At 48.4% G+C, this 19,741-nt stretch overlaps 1 protein-coding gene across 1 annotated transcript in view; it reads left to right on the top strand.

The window, feature by feature from the left end:
* Nucleotides 1-19,741, top strand: part of SMG1 (SMG1 nonsense mediated mRNA decay associated PI3K related kinase) — a 302,694-nt gene that overhangs the window by 162,239 nt on the left and 120,714 nt on the right. The window contains exon 34 of the mRNA XM_068125825.2: nt 5,037-5,189. Coding sequence (XP_067981926.2) covers nt 5,037-5,189 — 153 coding nt within the window. The remainder of the gene's footprint in view (nt 1-5,036; nt 5,190-19,741) is intronic.

Here is a 19,741-nt window from a genome sequence, read left to right as displayed (position 1 = left end):
ATCATTTTTTTTTTTTCTCCACCAGTTTATGCTGACATGCTCAAGAAAATGCATCTTGATTGGATGAAGTTTTGTACTTGTCGAAATATCAAATTATGACGTCATGATGGAGGCCTTGGGCCGAGAGAGTTAAAAATTGGGCACAGTCTATTCCAGGGCAAGACAAATATGTGTGTAAAGTTTGGCGATTCTATGTGCAACGCTGTAGACGTAGTACTGCATACAAACAGACAGACAAATCGACAGACAAACAAACAGACAGAAACCAACCGATCAACATACTTGCCGGAATCTTTTCCGGCAAGTAACAAACCAACCAACCAACATACTTGCCGGAATCTTTTCCGGCAAGTAACAAACAAACGGACTCAAATGCAATACCCTCTCCTCTGGCGAGGGTAACAATAACACGAATCATATTCATAGTACTTCTAGGAACCTCCAGTTTTCCAGTACTTAGACATGTTAAATAGGGGTGATGTAAAAGATTGCTTCAATAGCACTAAACTTCCATATTATTTTTAACAATCTTTAAAATCATTATTGTATTAAAATTTAAGTATTTACTTGAACACTGTGTGGAGTATCGTGTTCTATGAACTCTTAATTACCCTCGACAAAGGAGAGGGTATTGCATTTTGGTCCGTTTGTTTTTAGGTCACCTGGAACGTACAGTAGTTCTGGGGAGCTTATGCAATGGCGCGTTGTCCATCTGTCAGTCCGTAAACACTTGCAACTTCTCCGAAACTGCTGATGTAATTGTGTCCAAATTTTTTTTTTCCATTTTTTGTATACAAGATCGAAGCTCGTGTAAGAGCTAACATTAATCACAAAAAAAAAACTGACATAAAACATATGATAAAGCGAGTGGGAGACAACATGGGGAGAGAGAGGGAAGCACACAAGTACAACATTTGAGAGCAGGGACATTGGGAGGTCTGTGGGAGGGAGAGGGCTTGGGGGGAGGAGGCACAGGAAGAGGGGTGGGATGGGGGGTGATGAGTGAGGTATAAAACACATGGACACTGCTAGGACTTCAAGGAAAGAAGTCGGTGTTTTAAAAATGTGGATCTGGGGTGAATTAACGGGGGTAGAAAATATCAAGGATTTTGTATGGGTAGTGGATCACGTTTGTGAAGTTTCGTGTTTATTGGATAAGGTTCGTTTTTTCTATCCAAGATGGTTGCCAAACCACATGACCTATGACATCATTTTCAAACTATATTTAACAGTTCCGTTTGATATTTATAAAATTTCGCATCAATAGGGTTCGCAGTTTCAGAGATATAATTATTTAATATTTTCCTTCAATCCAAAATGGCTGCCAAACCATGTGACCACGCTGTCATAAATTTAATATTCAATACAAATGAATCGGATTTCAAATGCAATAAATCATGTTTATGCAATTTCAGATTTTTAGGATGAGGAATTCGATTAAAACACTTTTGCCTGGTATACCACTTCACCTCTGATGTCATCATTATCATGCTTTTGTTCCCCATTGGGAGTACTTGACAATGTACCTCTGGATTGATGAAGTGCATCCGGAGATGCTCTAAGTTTCAAATTTTTCGACTCGGCAGTTTCCGGGAAATCTCGGACATATGGTTGCTGAGAAAAACTATGTTTATCCCGGACGGACGGACAACCCGACAACATAATGCCTCAGGCGACTTTATCGGCGGAGGCATAAACATTGGGGTTTTTGTGGTCTACCGAGCTTATTTATACCTGAGGTCTCTGCAGGATGCACACGGTCCAACAGCCAGCCCCTCCTCGTGAAACTCCGTAAATCCAGAACCACAGCTGACCTCCACTCATTTAATCCTCTCTTTTCCTGCCTGTGGAATCCCACCTTCCACACTTGCCAATCTCATTCTTCCCTCCAGGTTCAATCTCATTCTTCTTCCCCCCCCCCCCCCCACCAAAACCATGATCGTTTCTGCCCCTTTAAACCACCCCCCCCCCCCCCCTACCCACCCACCTCTCCCAAAATGTTGCTTATGTGTCTATCTTGTTCACCTTTTGCGTTCTTCCCTACCGCTGATCATTGCTTGCATCCCTTGTTTGTCCGTCTCCGTCTATTTTCTCCCTCTGCCCTGCTTTTGGCATTTCCTCTTTCCCTTGTTGGTCCTTGTATTGTGTCCTGATCTGTTCTGTGATCTAGCTTTTTTCACGAGCCTTGACCATGTGTACAAGAAACCTGAACCGTAGCACAGATGCCCAAAATTTAGGTACTTGGTACTTATTAGGTACTTCCTAATTAGCAAGGTTTTATACATTAGGTACTTCTGAATGGACGTCTGTTTTGAGGCATTCAAAGACCGCAATAAAGTGGATATGGGAATGTGGGGTCAGGCAGTGCTGCTGCCAGTCCACAGGTGGCAAAAGGGATGAGGCCAAAAACTCGATGGCTTTTCAACGACCAATACATCCCAAAAGCACCACCGGGAAAAACTTACCCCACCAAGCAGTGCCGGATGTCCCCTGCTTGTGCGGTCGGAAAAGAAAGTTTGTTTTTCTTGTATTCAATGTTCATTCTACATTGAACTTAACTTTTACAATGTTGTTGCATTTTTATGAAAGGGTTGGTCAAGTAGCGGCATGTCTGAAATCGACTTACTTGTTCAAAAATACCCCTGTAAGTGAGGCAATTTATTTTGTAATTTCCCTCTAAAAATACTTATTTTACTCTTGGGGTGGTGTGGGTGGAGGTATTGGGGTAGACAGGTATACAGTCAAAGTAAGCTTGGGGAGTCGATGGAAGTGAACTTTCAAATTTAATTCTTTCCTCAGTGTGTGAATCCCATGTGGACCTCAACTGGTCTTAGTGTAGTGAATGTACAAATATGTATTGAAATCACCAGATAATTATTTCTGTGTTTGAGACTGATGGTTGCATTTCATGCAGCATACCTGAAAATACTTAACTGGTAAATTTCCATGACCTACACTCTTGCAGAGAGGACAAAATAGAAGAGACACATTCCAATGAAAATACACATTTTCAACAAACACAACACAAAGGAAATTTTTTTTTTTTTTTAAATCCTCTATTTTGTCTCAACAATGGAGACATTCTCCTCTCCATTTTTCATCAATATTCTGATGATTGAACGGCCCGATTTCAAAACCTAACAATTGATCTTTGAGTTTCATTCTTTGACGACTATTATCATGGGCTGGTGTGCATTTTTATGCCTCCGCTGTCAGTCGCCAGGGGCATTATGCTTTTGGGTTGTCCGGCCTTCCGTCCTGCCGGGCTAAACCTCGTTTTTCTCAGCAACTATATGTCTGATTGAGATGAAACTTTCAGGGTGGGACTGACACCCATGAAGAATTTTTTTATGATAATTGTGACATCATAGGTCACGTGGTATGGCAGCCATCTTGGATTAAAAGCAAATATCTGCAAAAATAATATCTGACTCACTATCTGCAAAATATCTATATCAAAATCTGACTCACTATCTGCCATGATCTTTCCTGGGAAAACCACATTTCCAAGCTGGCCTCCAAAGCCAGTCGCCGACTGGGTATCCTCCGTCGTGCGAAGTCCTTCCTTGGCACACCTGAGCTCCTCACCACATACAAGGCTTTCATCCGCAGCTCAATGGAATACTGCTCTCCCCTCTGGGCTGGTGCTCCTGCCTCACACCTAGCTCATCTTCACACTGTTGAAACCAAAGCATTCAGAATCGTTGGAATCTCCCGCGATGACGCTATCTCCGAGGGCCTTTCACTTACTCACCGCAGGCAGGTTGGTGGTCTTTCCGTCTTCTACCGACTCCTCTCCGGCCTTGCTCCCCCAGCTCTCTCTGGGCTCTGTCCCCCAAATATTCCTGCAGGTCGCACAAGATCTGCCTGCAACCCTCTTATGGTTAAACTGCCAAAATCAAGACTCTCTGCTCACCTTCACTCCTTCATTCCTCTTTTCTCCCGCCTCTGGAACAAACTCCCTCACTCTCTTCAATCCCACTCCTCCCTCCAGGTCTTTAAAACGGCTGTTCACCACCATCTCTTTTCTTCCCCAATCCAAAACCTTGATCTTTTCTACCCCCGCTAATTTCACCCCAAATCCACTTTTTTGAGGTGACTTTTGTCTTCTTTCCTGGAAGTCCTTGGTGTCCTTGCGTTTTATACCTATCCTGCCTCCCCCAGGCCCTCTCCCTCCCACACATCTCCCGATGTCCCTGCTCTCAAATGTTGTGTTTGTGTGCTTCCTCCCCTTCTCTCCCCATCTTGTCGACCGCGCCCCTTTTTATATACTGTGTTTGCTTGTTTGTTTGATTTGTTTGTTTGATAAATGTTAGCTCTTTCACGAGCCTCGACTCTGTATACAAAAAATAATAATAATAATAATAATTAAAAGATATTTCTCGGAAACCGCTGAATGGAAAAATTTCAAACTTGGCACATTGTCAAGTACTCCCAATGGGGAACAAAAGCATGACAATGATGACATCATAGGTGAAGTGGTATACTAGCCAAAAATGTTTTCATCAAATTCCTTATCCTAAAAATCTGAAATTGCACTCACATGATCTATGACCCATTTGTATTGAAATATTATATTTATGACATCATAGGTCACATGGTTTGGCAGCCATTTTGGATTGAAGGAAAATATTAAATAATTATCTCTGAAACCGCTCACCCTATCGATGCGAAATTTTACAAATATCATCTAACCGCACTGTTGCATATAGTTTGAAAATGATGATGTCATAGGTCACGTTGTTTGGCAGCCATATTGGATAGAAAAATGAACCATATCCGATCATCAAGAAACTTCACAAACGTGATCCACTACCCATACAAATGCAGAGTGATGGCATGTACCCGCTGTGGGACTTTTCGGAGCCATATTGGCGACACAGTCGCATTGTTCTAGTTTATTTTGAATTGGAATGACTACTTTAATTTCAATTACCTTGTCTTTCAGTACTTAAGATAAGCTGGTCATAATATGACCTGAATTACATATTCCAGAACCGATAGCTTTGCTTATGAGAGCTACCCCTGGTATGCAGGTATAATTCCACAGCTATTTTCACGCCTGAACCACCCTGAGTCGTGTGCAAGGAGCAGCATTTGCAACCTTCTATGTCGTGTTGCCGAGGACTCTCCACACCTGGTTCTCTATCCTGCTGTCGTTGGTTCCCTTTCCTTTGCACCTGGGGCTGGTGAGTGCACATATTATCCTGAACCTGGACAATGTTTTCTACTCCGTTGTTGAATACATACATACATATTGTGTGTGTGTGTGTGTGTGTGTGTGTGTGTGTGTGTGTGTGTGTGTGTGTGTGTGTGTGTGTGTGTGTGTGTGTACACGTGTGTGTATGTATATATATGTGTGTGTGTGTGTGTGGATGTGTGTGTGTGTGTGTGTGTGTGTGTGTGTGTGTGTGTGTGTGTGTGTGTGTGTGTGTGTGTGTGTGTGTGTGTGTGTGTGTGTGTGTACACGTGTGTGTATGTATATATATGTGTGTGTGTGTGTGTGGATGTGTGTATGTGTGTGTGTATTTGAATAAGAGAGAGAGACAGAAATGAAAATACGAGGTGTGTGTGTCGTGTCGTGTGTCGTGAAACTGAATGTGCAGGTGCAGCATCCAACCATGGAAATCTCCACGGAAAAACACATGGAAAAACACACCATGGAAATCTCCACGCATGGCTGGTGGACTTCCTCTCTAGTCGTCGTCAACGTGTGGCCCTGAATGGGTTTCTCTCATCTCCTCTTCCTGTTCAGGCTGGAGTTCCCCAAGGCAGTGTTCTGGGCCCTGTGCTTTTTCTGGTCTTCATCAATGATCTCTCTGACTCTCTTGAAAATCCTCTCTATCTCTTTGCTGATGACTCTACTCTCTGTCGCTCCATTCCTCATCCCTCAGATCGGCAGTCTGCAGCCTCCTCACTCTCTGCAGACCTGGACAAAATCACAGACTGGGCAAACAAGTGGAACATGTCTTTCAATCCTGACAAATCTCACACTCTTACAATGTCTCTCCGAAAAGACCGGCTGGACAACCCTCCCATCCACTTTCTGAATAATCCTCTCCAAGAAATTCTGTCACTCAAGTTTTTCGGCCTCACTATCTGCCATGATCTTTCCTGGGAAAACCACATTTCAAATCTGGCCTCCAAAGCCAGTCGCCGACTGGGCATCCTCCGTCGTGCGAAGTCCTTCCTTGGCACACCTGAGCTCCTCACCACATACAAGGCTTTCATCCGCAGCTCAATGGAATACTGCTCTCCCCTCTGGGCTGGTGCTCCTGCCTCACACCTAGCTCGTCTTCACGCTGTTGAAACCAAAGCATTCAGAATCATTGGAATCTCCCACGATGAAGCTAACTCCAAGGGCCTCTCACTCACTCACCGCAGGCAGGTTGGTGGTCTTTCCGTCTTCTACCGACTCCTCCGGCCTTGCCCCCCCAGCTCTCTGGGCTCTGTCCCCCAAATATTCCTACAGGTCGCATAAGATCTGCCTGCAACCCTCTTTTATGGTTAAACTTCCAAAATCAAGACTCTGCTCACCTTCACTCCTTCATTCCTCTTTTCTCCCGCCTCTGGAACAAACTCCCTCACTCTCTTCAATACCACTCCTCCCTCCAGGTCTTTAAAACAGCTGTTCACCACCATCTCTTATCTTCCCCCATCCAAAACCTTGATCTTTTCTACCCCCGCCAATTTCACCCCAAATCCACTATTTTGGAATACCAACAAGTCTGTCCTGGAAGTACTTGGTGTCCTTGTGTTTTATACTTCTCCCACCCCCCCCCCCCCCATTCCCACGCCTCCTCCCCCCAAGCCCGATCCCTCCCACACATCTCCCGATGTCCCTGCTCTCAAATGTTGTGTTTGTGTGCTTCCCCTTCTCTCCCCATCTTGTCTACCGCTCCCTCTTTTTATATATTTTGTTTGTCTGTTTGATTTGTTTGTGAAATAAATGTCGAGCCTAGATTCTGTATACATAAAAATAAAAAAATAAAAATCCAACCCAACATGTCAGTCACACACATCCATGTCCGTGGGATTCCCACGGGTGACCCCACTAGTGTGTGTGTATGTAACCGCGGCCGAACTGTTCTTCCCCGATTTACCCAAACGTTGGCCGTATCGCGCCACAGCTACTCAATCTGGAAAACTCTAAAGCGACCGAATGCAAAGAGGAAGAAGACGTACAGAAGAGTAACTGGATTTATTACTATTTACACACATAAGCAAAAAGAGCAGTCACGATTATTTACAGGGGACATGAGACGCAGGTGACACAGTGAAAATTACTAGCTTATACAGACTTAGTTACTACCCAGGACAGAACAAACAAAGACGACTCACACGGGGAATTGCAGAGTGGATTGGCTGGAAGGAGGTGTGTGGCTGGAGGGGGAGGACGGCACGGAGCTGGCTGGAGCTTGATCCCGCACGGGACGTCGGGCTGGACCTCGACGGCCGCTGATGCCACCGGTCCTGTCGTGTGCGCGGGATCACGCGTCGGATCACGGTCGGAGCCGACGCGCTGGTGGGGGGTCTGGCGTGACGGGTTCTCTCCTCTCTCTTTCTTTTGTCCAACCACTCTTTCTCCAACGCAACCACTCAACGCAACCACTGACCACCCCTGACGACCAACTCAGCTCTTGTCATGGACCTCTCTTTTCAGACTCATCTCCTTGTCTCAGTAAAAGCGCATCTCCTTTTGGGGGCGTCTCTCATGGGTTATATATAGCCCCACCCTTGAACCTTTGCGAACCTCCCCGATCGCTCTTCCTCCGCGCTCTCAAACCAAACCCCTCGTGCTCGGTTGGTTGTTCGGGGCTGGCTCACTCCTCCCCTCTATGACGAGGTGGAGACACGCCTTTCTTCCCCAACCCTGCCTCGTGGCCAATGGTGGTTGAAGAAAACCGCCCAAAATGCAGTTGGCCATTGAAATGAAATGAAAGGGGATCTACTCTTATTTCACTTGGTGCAATGGAGTATTTAAATTAATGGGAGACACAGCCTTACCCTAAGACACATAATAAGATATAAGCTACTGAACAAGGGTTTTATCGGGTCCTGCAATGTGGTGTTTATGGAATAACTACCGAGACGCCCTTTGACCTTCACACTACGGAGGTATTTACAAGGAATCATTACATTTTACAGAGGGTGATATTTACAACAATTTACTATACAATACAACACAATAAAAAAAACACAATCCTCATATCCGCAACACTGCACCCTCCTCCTCTTAGGCACGGCCTGGGCCTACAACTTAAATTTAGTGTGACACGTAGGTGTAGTTCCCTCTACTTTTAACCTGACCCTGAATGCGACAGTTTTAAAACATAAATAAATGTGTCCCGCTGCTCCATTGCACCCTGCCTAACAGACTCACGCCCACAGTTAACCGAATTGCGGAATGGTCTTCAAACTACACACTGATGGTGGGGAGCATTATTTACAGTTGACACTACTTTTATTTACAAAACTAACCCAGGACCTGTGATTGTTCTTTCTGGGGGGGGGGGGGGGGGACAGTCTGCCCTGCATCGACGCACCATGAAAGCACCTATAACGCACCAACACACCCTCAAGCACCAATCGGTGCAGTCACCATTGTTCATGAATATTCAATGAATAAAAATAACCAAACAACCCCTAACCCTGCAGGTGGTCTCTTGCTCTTCGGCTCCCTCTGCTGGCTATTATTATTTCTTCCAGTTGTCATTTTCCTTTGCTGGCGGCCTATTTGTATTAAAACTTGCACCCAACGTGTCCCTTTTATTTATTTATGGCCCACCAGGCCGACTACTGTGGTTCACCTGTGGGGCATCGGTGCCCTGTGGCCAAGGTCCGCCAGCAAGATTTCGGGCCCTCATGGCCGGTTCCAGCAGAGGGGCCATGCCCCAACCCATGGGGTCCATACGTGGTGCTCGGCCACAGGCATGTGGTCCATAATGTGGTGCATCGATGCAGACAGCTGGTTCTGGGAGTTCCGGGCGCACAATGGTGGACTCGCGCACGCTCCCCTCGGCGCCCAATGGCGCACAGGTCATGTGGGAGACAAAAGGGGGAAGACAAATGAGCGAGGGGTAAGGTCACAAGGGTACACATCAATAAGGCAATGCAAGGCGAAATGCGTACGGAGAGCGAAGTGAGAAAGCTCGTCCCTACCGTACGTCACCCCCCCCCCTGTCACCTACACTGCCCTTACCCCATATGTACAACATCTACACATTACAAATTCGTCGCTACTGTCACGTCTCCCCATATTTCCCTTACACCTAATTCGTCACCACAATCCCTCTAACCATAATTTGCCATCTCCAAATTCATCATCAATCTTCATAAGGAGGAAGAGATGGAACAACAAAGCACAATGTCACACCCACGTCATGATGCGTCTCACATTCCAAACATTTGCACATAAAAATAATAAAAACATGGCATGGTGTGGAGTACCTGTCACCTCAGGTGAGTGGATGCAGATGGTGCGAGGAGACTCCAATCCTAACTATCCTCTAAATGACTTTAACACACGTTACACTACCCGGGGTCTCTCCCTGCCAATCCATTGGCCAACTTACACTATGGGTTCTAAAAACCAATTCCCATTGACCAAACTGTGGTGCTTCTCAATTTGGGGTCTCTCCTCCGATTCATCTCCCGGTGCCCTTGCACAATTTCTGGGCTGTGACGTGTAGCTCTCCCTGCAGGTCTACCCACCTGCACACCTCCACCACTGCAGTTGCCACCCGAGCTTACCTAGCTCCTCACCCTAACCTATCTAATTGGGGAAGGCCCCTCCTGGCTCTGTCACCCCTCGGTGCCCTCTGGCACTGGGCTACCCGGGTCCGTCCTCCGGATCCTCGGGCCCCATCCACAACAACTACTACCGGCTCCCAGAGCCCACCTGCGGCCTCACCTGGCCGACATCCTCACAGTGGTGGAGTGCCCAAACGAACTACACACACTAACAGGCTACACGCTCAGCCATTTCCACAACAGTAATGCACCCATCCAAACATCATTCTTCCACCCGCACCACAGATGCCAATATCCAACCACAATTTACCTGTACCCTCTACCTAACACTTACACTACCCGCCCCGGGTATCCGTGAGGGGGGTCCACTCTTCCCCCATTCCCACCTTCGCAAAATCCACTCCACTCCATAGTTTCCACCATACTCACTCCACGACCATCCATTCCAATCCTCCATATATGCTCCAGACCATTTATTCCATACACCTGTTCTCCATTCACCTGTTGGTGCACACCTGTGCACTCACACCCGGTGCCACCTGCACCCTCCTCCTCTTCCTGGACCATTTGGTCAACCCAACACACATCACCATCACTCCCTCATACACTGCTCCATCCACCTGTTCAGTTGCACACCTGTGCAATCACACCTGTTCAATCACACCTGTTCAATCACACCTGTTCCTCACACACTGCTCAATACACTTGAATACACCTCCAACACTCACACGGCATCATCTCAACTACCTGTTGCCCTGCTAACTTAGTGCTCCCCGTCTTCCCTTTAAACTAAGCACATACCACGTCATTATCATCCACACTAATCTACCTGCGTCCCCACTACAGGTGTCATTGTCACGACCTAATCTTAACGTCACCTAAGGTCATCTCTCTAGATCCCTACACACGATATATCCTAACCCTCCCGGGCTAGTTTTCACTGCCATCAACCCCATAAACTAGTGCTCCTTTGCCCCCCCTTGTGAGGGATGACAGAGTTGCCATCCCACCACATCAGGGAGGTCCCACTACCAATTTTGCTCGTCCAAATCCAACAATCAAAAATTTTCTATCCCAAAATTTCGAATCCAAAAACACTATCAGTATCATCACAGTCTACTTACTAATGCCTCTGTGCGTCATGACATCATTAAACTCGGCTTCATAAAGCCGAGCAATGAATTCGGGTGGTTTGGTCGCCTGCAGGTTGAATCCGTCCGGCTTTCGGTTCAAGGGAGGTGGTTTGGTCGGGCCGAGATTCCACGCACCATCTCGGCGCGGCACCTTGCGGTCCCGGGCCCGATGGCTCAATCTCCCTCGGTCGGAACCCCGTCCCCACGAGGGGGCACCGTGCCGCTTCCTCCCACTCGCCCTTGAACCGGACCGGTCGCCTGGCCCGACAAGGCCCAGACTCGACCGTGCGGGGCGAGGCCAAGACCGAATCGGCAACGACGCTTCGAAGAGAAATGACGCAGCTTCGATCCGCGCCGGGCCTCGCATCCAACAAAGGGCTCCTCGCACCGAGTGCTCGCATCGGCTATCCGTCGCTCTAACCGCTAACCCGGTTACCGTCGATGCTTCACCGGCATGCTCACACGCATACGCAACCCCTTTCACCCTCACAAAACCCGGCGTTCCAACGCCGTCCGGACATTCCACCAACGCTCTCCCTGTTACACACCACACCTCTCGCGCACACTCTTGCGCACACCTCGGTCCACACCTCTCCTCCGTTACGTCCTCCGTAACACTCACCATGGGCGTGCACTCTGGCATCCACCCACTAACGCGCTCACATGGGCTCTCCCACACTCGCGCTACCACCAACTCAGGTGTGCTTCCTCGCACACGTTCCACCACCACCTTACTCTCCGTGTCACACTCCGTACACCCCGACGTGCATTCTCGCTCGCACTCGGTTTCACACTCGCGCTCCGATGTGCCCTCTCGCACCTGCGCCATCACCAACTCACTCTCCGTGTCACACTCCGTACACCCCGACGTGCATTCTTGCTCGCACTCGGTTTCACACTCACGCTCCGATGTGCCCTCTCGCACCTGCGCCATCACCAACTCACTCTCCGTGTCACACTCCGTACACCCCGACGTGCATTCACACTCACGCTCCGATGTGCCCTCTCGCACCTGCGCCATCACCAACTCACTCTCCGTGTCACACTCCGTACACCCCGACGTGCATTCTCGCTCGCACTCGGTTTCACACTCGCGCTCCGATGTGCCCTCTCGCACCTGCACCATCACCAACTCACTCTCCGTGTCACACTCCGTACACCCCGACGTGCATTCTCGCTCGCACTCGGTTTCACACTCGCGCTTCGTAACACGCTCACCCCTTGACGCACACTTTTTATTGCTCTCACTCCCTGTGTCACACTCCGTACACCCCGACGTGCATTCTCGCTCGCACTCGGTATCACACTCGCGCTTCGTAACACGCTCACCCCTTGACGCACACTTTTTTTCCACACGCGTGCCATTTCCACTCACACGGGACCCTTCACCAACGCCCGGATGCTTCCTCGATCCCAAGCGCGCGAAAATTCTTTTGTCGCCAAACATCCATGTCCGTGGGACATCCATGTCCGTTTCTCTTACAAAATCTCCCCGCACAATATACAGCACGACTCACCTGGGGGAGCCTTTTCTCCACGCGCACCTGCAAACTTCCATTCGGGTTAAGCACAGCATCGTGATGTGAGCAGGGACTTTGCACATTTTCCATTTCTCCCTGCAATTCCCGGGCTACCTCCGTCATCTCTTCAATTTTAATTCCCAGCACTGCTTTTTCTTTATTCACCTCGACGACCGCTGGCTTTAATAAAACACCCTCCTCTACCTCAGCAGTCGCCGGCTTTTCCAAACCCCGGGTCGCGATTTCTACCCCTGTCATTGTACCCGTGCTTTTCTCAACTTCGTTCAACCGGCGCTTCTCGACCTGCGTTACCTCCTCGTGCACCCCTGGGACCCTCTCGCCCACCATGCGGTCTCTGTCCCTCTGCTCCCTTTCCTCCCAATCGGCCCACATTCCATCAATTTTTGCATTCATTTGGGCCATGAAGGCTTGCATTTGGGCCACCGTTGGTAGTACAAAGGGTACTGCCACGATTTGTAGCAACAAAAGGTTCGAATCCAACGGCGGCGCTGCTACGGTCGCGGGTGCGGTCCCCGCAGCCATGTGCGAGGCGCCATTTTGCGCGCCCGTAACCTCGTGCGCGAGAGCGCCATTTTGTGCACCTGATACCCCCTCAACCACATTGCCAATGTTCTCCTCATTGCTCCCCTCCATTTGATCCTGGGTTACTCCTAACCCCTCTTCTAGCTCACCCACCTGCATCCGATCGCCTTGACCAGCCATGGCGCGATTTCAAAATTCGGGTTTTGCTTTAAAACACAAATTTTCAGCAGCTCGTAATTTTGAGTGCGTTAAGCGCGCTTCGGGCCTCGTATCTCACTCCCCGACACCAATTTGTTACTGTAATAACACAATTGGTGTCCAAAATTTGGGCTAAATAAATTTAGTCCCAGATTCGAATCCCAACTCCTGACTACCAATTTGTTGCGGTCCGTGGATTAGGATGTTATTTTACCGAGCGGAGGTATAACCGCGGCCGAACTGTTCTTCCCCGATTCACCCGATTTACCCAAACGTTGGCCGTATCGCGCCACAGCTACTCAATCTGGAAAACTCTAAAGCGACCGAATGCAAAGAGGAAGAAGACGTACAGAAGAGTAACTGGATTTATTACTATTTACACACATAAACAAAAAGAGCAGTCACGATTATGTACAGGGACATGAGACGCAGGTGGATCTGCGGTCCGAGACGCCCTTTGACCTTCACACTACGGAGGTATTTACAAGGAATCATTACATTTTACAGAGGGTGATATTTACAACAATTTACTATACAATACAACACAATAAAAAAAACACAATCCTCATATCCGCAACTATATATATATATATATATATATATATATATATATATATATATATATATATATATATATACAGTGGAACCTTGACTTACGAGTTTAATTCGTTCCGTGACCGAGCTCGTAACTCAAATTGCTCGTATCTCAAATCAAATTTCCCCATTGAAATGCTATTAATCCGTTCCAGCCCGCCAAAAACCACACCAATTTTTTTTTAAATATACAGTATATATAAAAAATATCTCGCGCTTTATATTTCACCTGTATGCAGCATACAAGTTGGCAGGATGGCCTGGACTGGAGGTACGCACACTTGACTCTAAAGTCTAAACTGTCCAGCCTGGGTTTGAATCCCGACCCAGCTATAACCTGTCATGGGTGAATCACAGGCAGGGTGATTCATCAATGTGTGTACCGCTAAACTGGGCGCCCCGTTTGCGTCCCATTAGTTGTTGGATGTTAAGGATCTCACCGTGTTTTCCACAAAGAGAAGGCGAGCTATCGCCGGCATTCTGAACAAGTTGTGGCCTGGCATGCTCTTCTCCTCGGCCGTTATATACGTCCTCCTCGACACCTCGCTCATGTTTTTCGACGATTGCGTGTTTTATATCCAAGCACATCATCCTCTTCTTCTTCTCAGCACTGCACTTGCCACTCACTTTCTTAGGCCCCATGGTTAAAACTAAGAAATTTTCCAAAATAACCGAAATGCGTAAACTAAAATGCAGCGCTATACGATAGAGATACTGTACGTGCACGGCCAGATAACCACGTGACCAGAACCCACCTGGCGGCAAAACTCAAAATAACCGAAATGCGAAAACTAAAATGCAGCGCTATACGATAGAGATACTGTACGTGCACGGCCAGATAACCACGTGACCAGAACCCACCTGGCGGCAAAACTCAAAATAACCGAAATGCGAAAACTAAAATGCAGCGCGATACGACAAAGATACTGTACTTGAACGGCAAGATAACCACGTGACCGGGTGGCGAAAGCTCGTAACTCGGATCTCGGCTCGCATCTCAAAGCAATAAACCGCCGGAGCGACGGCTCGTATCTCGAAAAACTCGTAAGTTGGGGCACTCGTAAGTCAAGGTTCCACTGTATATATATATATATATATATATATATATATATATATATATATATATATATATATACATATATATTGTTGCGGATATGAGGACTGTATATTTTTTTTTGATTGTGTTGTATTGTGGTAAATTGGTGTGAATTATTATTATTGTTGTTATTGTTATTCTGTGCCTCCTGCCTCCGGAGCTGTGTGAAGATCAAAAGGGCGTTCCATAATTAGTCCACAAGCATACACGTCAGCCAATCATAGAATATCCATGTTCGATAGTTATATCGTATTCTGTGTTTTAGGATAAGGCTGTGTCTCCCATTAATAGAAATACTCCATTGCACCAGTGAAAGAGATAGATTCCCTTCATTCCCACTCCCAAAACTTCATTCCCACTACCAAAACTTCCATTCCCATTCCCAAAACCTCCCTTCCAATTGCCTTCCGCATTTTGGGCGGTTTTCTTCAACCACCATTGGCCACGAGGTCGGGTTGGGGAAGAAAGGCGTGTCTCCACCTCGTCATAGAGGGGAGGAGTGAGCCAGCCCCACTTGACCAACCAGGAGCCAGGGGTTTGGCTAGAGAGGGCGGAGGAAGAGCGATCGGGGAGGTTCGCAAAGGTTGAGGGGCGGGGGCCTATATAACCCAAGGCAGGGCGTGTCCAGAAAGAGATGCATTTTTACAGAGGAGAGCAGAAGACAGAAAGGCCTGGAGCTGGTCACAAGGAGTTGGTCTGAGTTGGTCTGAGTGCCTGAGGAGGGTCAGTGGTTGCGTTGGTAAGGAGTCGGTGGTCAGTTGGTTGCGGTGAGGAGTCGGTGGTGAGGAGTGAGAGAAACAAGAAAGAGTTGAGGGTTTGGACCAGACGAGTGGGACAAGGCCTGGCAAAGCACGCGACGAAAACAGCACCCAAAACAGCAGCCAAAACAGCAGCCAAAACAGCAGCGTGGGGCCTGGCCTGAACGGCGGCTGCTAAACGCGCCGGTTTTGCTGCGGGACCCCCTTGGACCTCCCTCTCCCTCCAGCCATCCACATCCTGCCATTCCTGCAATTCCCCGCATGAGTCAGTGTCTTTTGTTTGTTCTGTCCTGGGTTAATTAAGTCTGTAGATAAGCTAAAATTTGCACTGTGTCACCTGCGTCTTATGTGTTGTAAATAAAACTTGATTGCTTGCTTTTTGCTTGTGTGTAAATAATAATAAACCCAGTCACTCTTCTGTCCGTCTTCTCGTTTTATTCCTTTTCCTCTTTGCATTCGGTCGTTTTTGTCTTTTCCCTCATTGAGCAGCTGTGGAGCGATACGGCCAAAGTTCGGGTGGAATCGGGTAAGTTTGTTAGGTCGCGGTCACCAACCGCTCGGTCTACAACATCTAACCGCGATCTGTAACAATTGGTGTCTGGGAGTGGGATTCGAGGCCCGACCAAATTTAAAAATAAAAAAAACGAATAGAGGAAAAAGAAAAAAAAAAAAGTTTGGTCAAAATTTGGAGCTGCCGAAATTTGTTTTTTTAAAGAAAAACCCGAATTTTGAAATCGCGCCATGGCTGGTCAAGGCGACGGGATGCCGGTGGGAGAGATAGAGGGTTTAGGAGTAACCCAGGATCAAATGGAGAGGAGCAATGAGGAGGCGTTTGAGGGAGTATCAGGTGCACAAAATGGCGCTCTCGCGCACGTGGTTACAGCGGCACCAAATTTAGCCACGCCCATGGTCGCGGTAGTCGAACCCGAGATGCCAATGGATTTGAACCTGTTTATGAAACAGATGATGGCCTTTATGGTAAAAACAGACGATAATTTCAAAGGGATGGAAAACAGGATAGGGGGCCAAATGGGGGTAATGGGGAACCGGATGGATGCTCAGGGTGAGCGATTGGAGGGCCAAATGGGGGTAATGAGGGACGAAGCGAGGGGTACCGGTGAGGGATTAGACAAGAAATTTGAGGGGTTAGACAATGGGATAAAAGAGGTAAAGAATGGGTTAACGGGGGTGGAAAATAGAATGGCTGCCCAGGAGAATCAGTTAGAGGTGGTGAAAAATGGGTTAATGGGGTTAGAAAATAGGATGGAGGACAAATTGCGGGAAATAGGGGAGCAATCCGCCCGGGAAATCGAACAGATGGGGAACCAGATGGAGGAGATACGACGAGGTGTAAGTGAGGAGGTCTCTGGGCTACGCGAGGAGGTAAAGCGAGGTGAGAAGCGTATTGAGAAAGAAGTGAGAAATAATACGGCAAAGTTACAAGGGGGAATAGAAGATCTGACGGAGGAGGTGGAACAGCTGACAGAGGGACAAACGAAGTTAGTGGAGCAGGTTCAAAGGAACACTGCAGTACTCGGAGGGTTAAAGGCGACACAAAAAGAAATTAAAAATGACTTGATAGCGACACAGAGGCAATGTCAGATGGTACGTGAGGAACTGACAATGAGGGTGGACGAGGTGACAGAGATAATGGAGACAAAGGACCAGCAGGTGAGGATGCACATAGAGACGGTCACGGTAGCCTTAGAGGACGAACTTGAGGAGACGCACCGAGAAATAAAAGAGGTTAAACAAAAATTAGAGGAAGTGGAAGAAGAGGTGAGTGAAATTAAGAAGGGACGAACAGAAACTAAAAGAGAAATCCAGGAGGAGGTGATGGAATATGTGCAAGGTCGGTGCTCAACTCATAATGTTATGCTCACTAACCAAATAAAGAGTTTGCAGGTGGCAAAGGAGGTGCGGAGACGATGTACGGAGGTGAGTGGCAATGTATATGATGTGAGGAAAGCTTCAGTCGGCTTGGGGATTGGTTTGGATCCGGGTGTTCGTGAGAGGCCGTTGGTGAAGTGTGCGACAGGTCAGGTGTGCGAAAAAAGAGGTGTGCGAGAATGTCCGACCATGGGGTGTGTGAGGAAAAAGTGCACGCCGAGGAGTGAGTGTGCCGTCAGGAGTGAGTCGGTCGTAGCGCGTGTGCGAGGGAGCACAGGGAAGCGCGGTGTGGTGAGTGTTACGGAGGAAGTAACGAAAAAATGCGCGCGAGAGGATGCGCGAGAAAGGTGTGTAACGGACGGGTGCATGGGGAAAGCGCATGCTGTCAAGAGTAAGGGAGAATGCATGCCTGTGGTGAGTGTTACAGAGGGTGTAACGGGACAATGTGCGGAAGAGTGTGCACGAGAAAGGTGTGTAACGGACGGGTGCATGAGGAAAGAGTGTGCTGTCGAGAGTAAGGGTGAGTGCGCGACCGAGAGTGGAGGTGAGAGTAGTGAGAGTGAAACGGAGCGTGAGTTGGTTATGACAGGTGAGCGAGGATGTACACCTGGAATGGAAGGATGCACACCTGGAATGGTAGAGCGTGTGTGGGAAGGCACATTTGAGTTGGTAGTGAGGCACGTGGTTGGGTGTGCGAATGAGAGCACACCTGTGATTGTCACAGAGGAAGTGACCGAGGAGGGGGCGCGAAGAGGTGTGTTGGTGAGGTGTGCGACCAACGAATGTGTGCCAAAGTGTTCGGTGGTCAGGTGTGTGACCAAGGCTGGGAGTGGAATGAGTGTACCGAGGTGTGTAAGGAAAGGTACGAGGAGCATGGAGACGGCTGGATGTGTGAGGAAGGAACGGGCTGCGGGGTGTAAGCATGCAGGTGAAGCATCGACGTTAAACGGAGCAGCGGTTAGGTCGACTTTTAGCCGAATCGGGCCCTCGGTGCGTGCCGGGCCTCGCTTTGAACGGCCGCGTCCGGGCTCCACTAGGCGGAGCGGGCAGCCCGATAGGACGGGTCGTCATGGCGACCACTTTATATTGAGACGTGCCGGCAGGTCGAGATCGGGACATTGGATGGCTCCACGCCGAGGTGGTGCGTGGGATCTCGGCCCGGGTAAGCCCCCGCCCCTGCCCCGAATGCGGGACGCATCCAGCCGCCGGCACAAAAGAATCCGCGTTCATTGCTCGGCTGTACGAAGCCGGGCTGTAGACGTGAATTGGCGCACCGAGAGGATGTAATAAGTAGACGGGTGATGAGGATAGTGTTTTGGCCCCGAAATTAGAAAAAAGCAAAATTTGATGATGGTATGGGTAGAATTGGCAGTAAATGGAAAATTTTTGAATTGGTTGGAATTTGGACGAGCAAAATTTATAGTGAGAGACCCCCGATGTGGGGGGATGGCAAATCCACCATCCCTCACAGAGTGGGGCAAATGCGCAATAGCTTATGGGGTGTATGGCAGTGAACACTAGCCCGGGTGGGTTAGGATATTGATAGGGATCTAGCGAAGATGACCTTAGGTGACGTTAAGGTTTAGTTAGTGACTGATACCTGTAGTGGGGACGCAGGTAGATTAGTGTGGATTATAATGATGTGGGAGCGCAATAGTTTAAAGGGACGACTGGGAAGCGCAAGTTTCAGAGGGGAGTAGTTAGCTGAGATGATGCCGTGTGTGTGAGGATTGAACAGGTGAGAATGGAACAGGTGTGATTGCACAGGTGTGCAACTGAACAGGTGTGTGGAGCAGTGTATGAGGGAGTAGTGGTGATTGCGTGTTGTGTTGACCAAATGGTCCAGGAAGAGGAGGAGGGTGCAGGTGGCACCAGGTAGGATTGCACAGGTGTGCAACGACAGGCGAATGAAAGACAGGTGTATGGAATAAATGGTCTGGAGGATTGGAATGGATGGTCGTGGAGTGAGAATGGTGGAAATTGTGGAGTGGAATGGATGGTGCGAAGGTGTGAATGGGGGAAGAGTGGACCCCCATCACGGATACCCGGGGCGGGTAGTGTAAGTGTTAGGTAGAGGGTATAGGTAAATTGTGGTTGGATATTGGCATCTGTGGTGCGGGTGAAAGAATGGTCTTTGGATGGGTGCATTAGTGTTGTGGAAATGGCTGGGCGTGTAGCCTGTTAGTGTGTGTAGTTGGTTTGGGCACTCCACCACTGTGAGGATGTCGGCCAGGTGAGGCCGCAGGTGGGCTCTGG

The sequence above is a fragment of the Myxine glutinosa genome, chromosome 10 (assembly GCF_964187855.1).
Source record: "Myxine glutinosa chromosome 10, kmMyxGlut1.1, whole genome shotgun sequence".
Classification (NCBI taxonomy): domain Eukaryota; kingdom Metazoa; phylum Chordata; class Myxini; order Myxiniformes; family Myxinidae; genus Myxine; species Myxine glutinosa.
The sequence above is the reverse complement of the archived record's forward strand: the minus strand, read 5'-3'. Positions and strand labels throughout refer to the sequence as shown.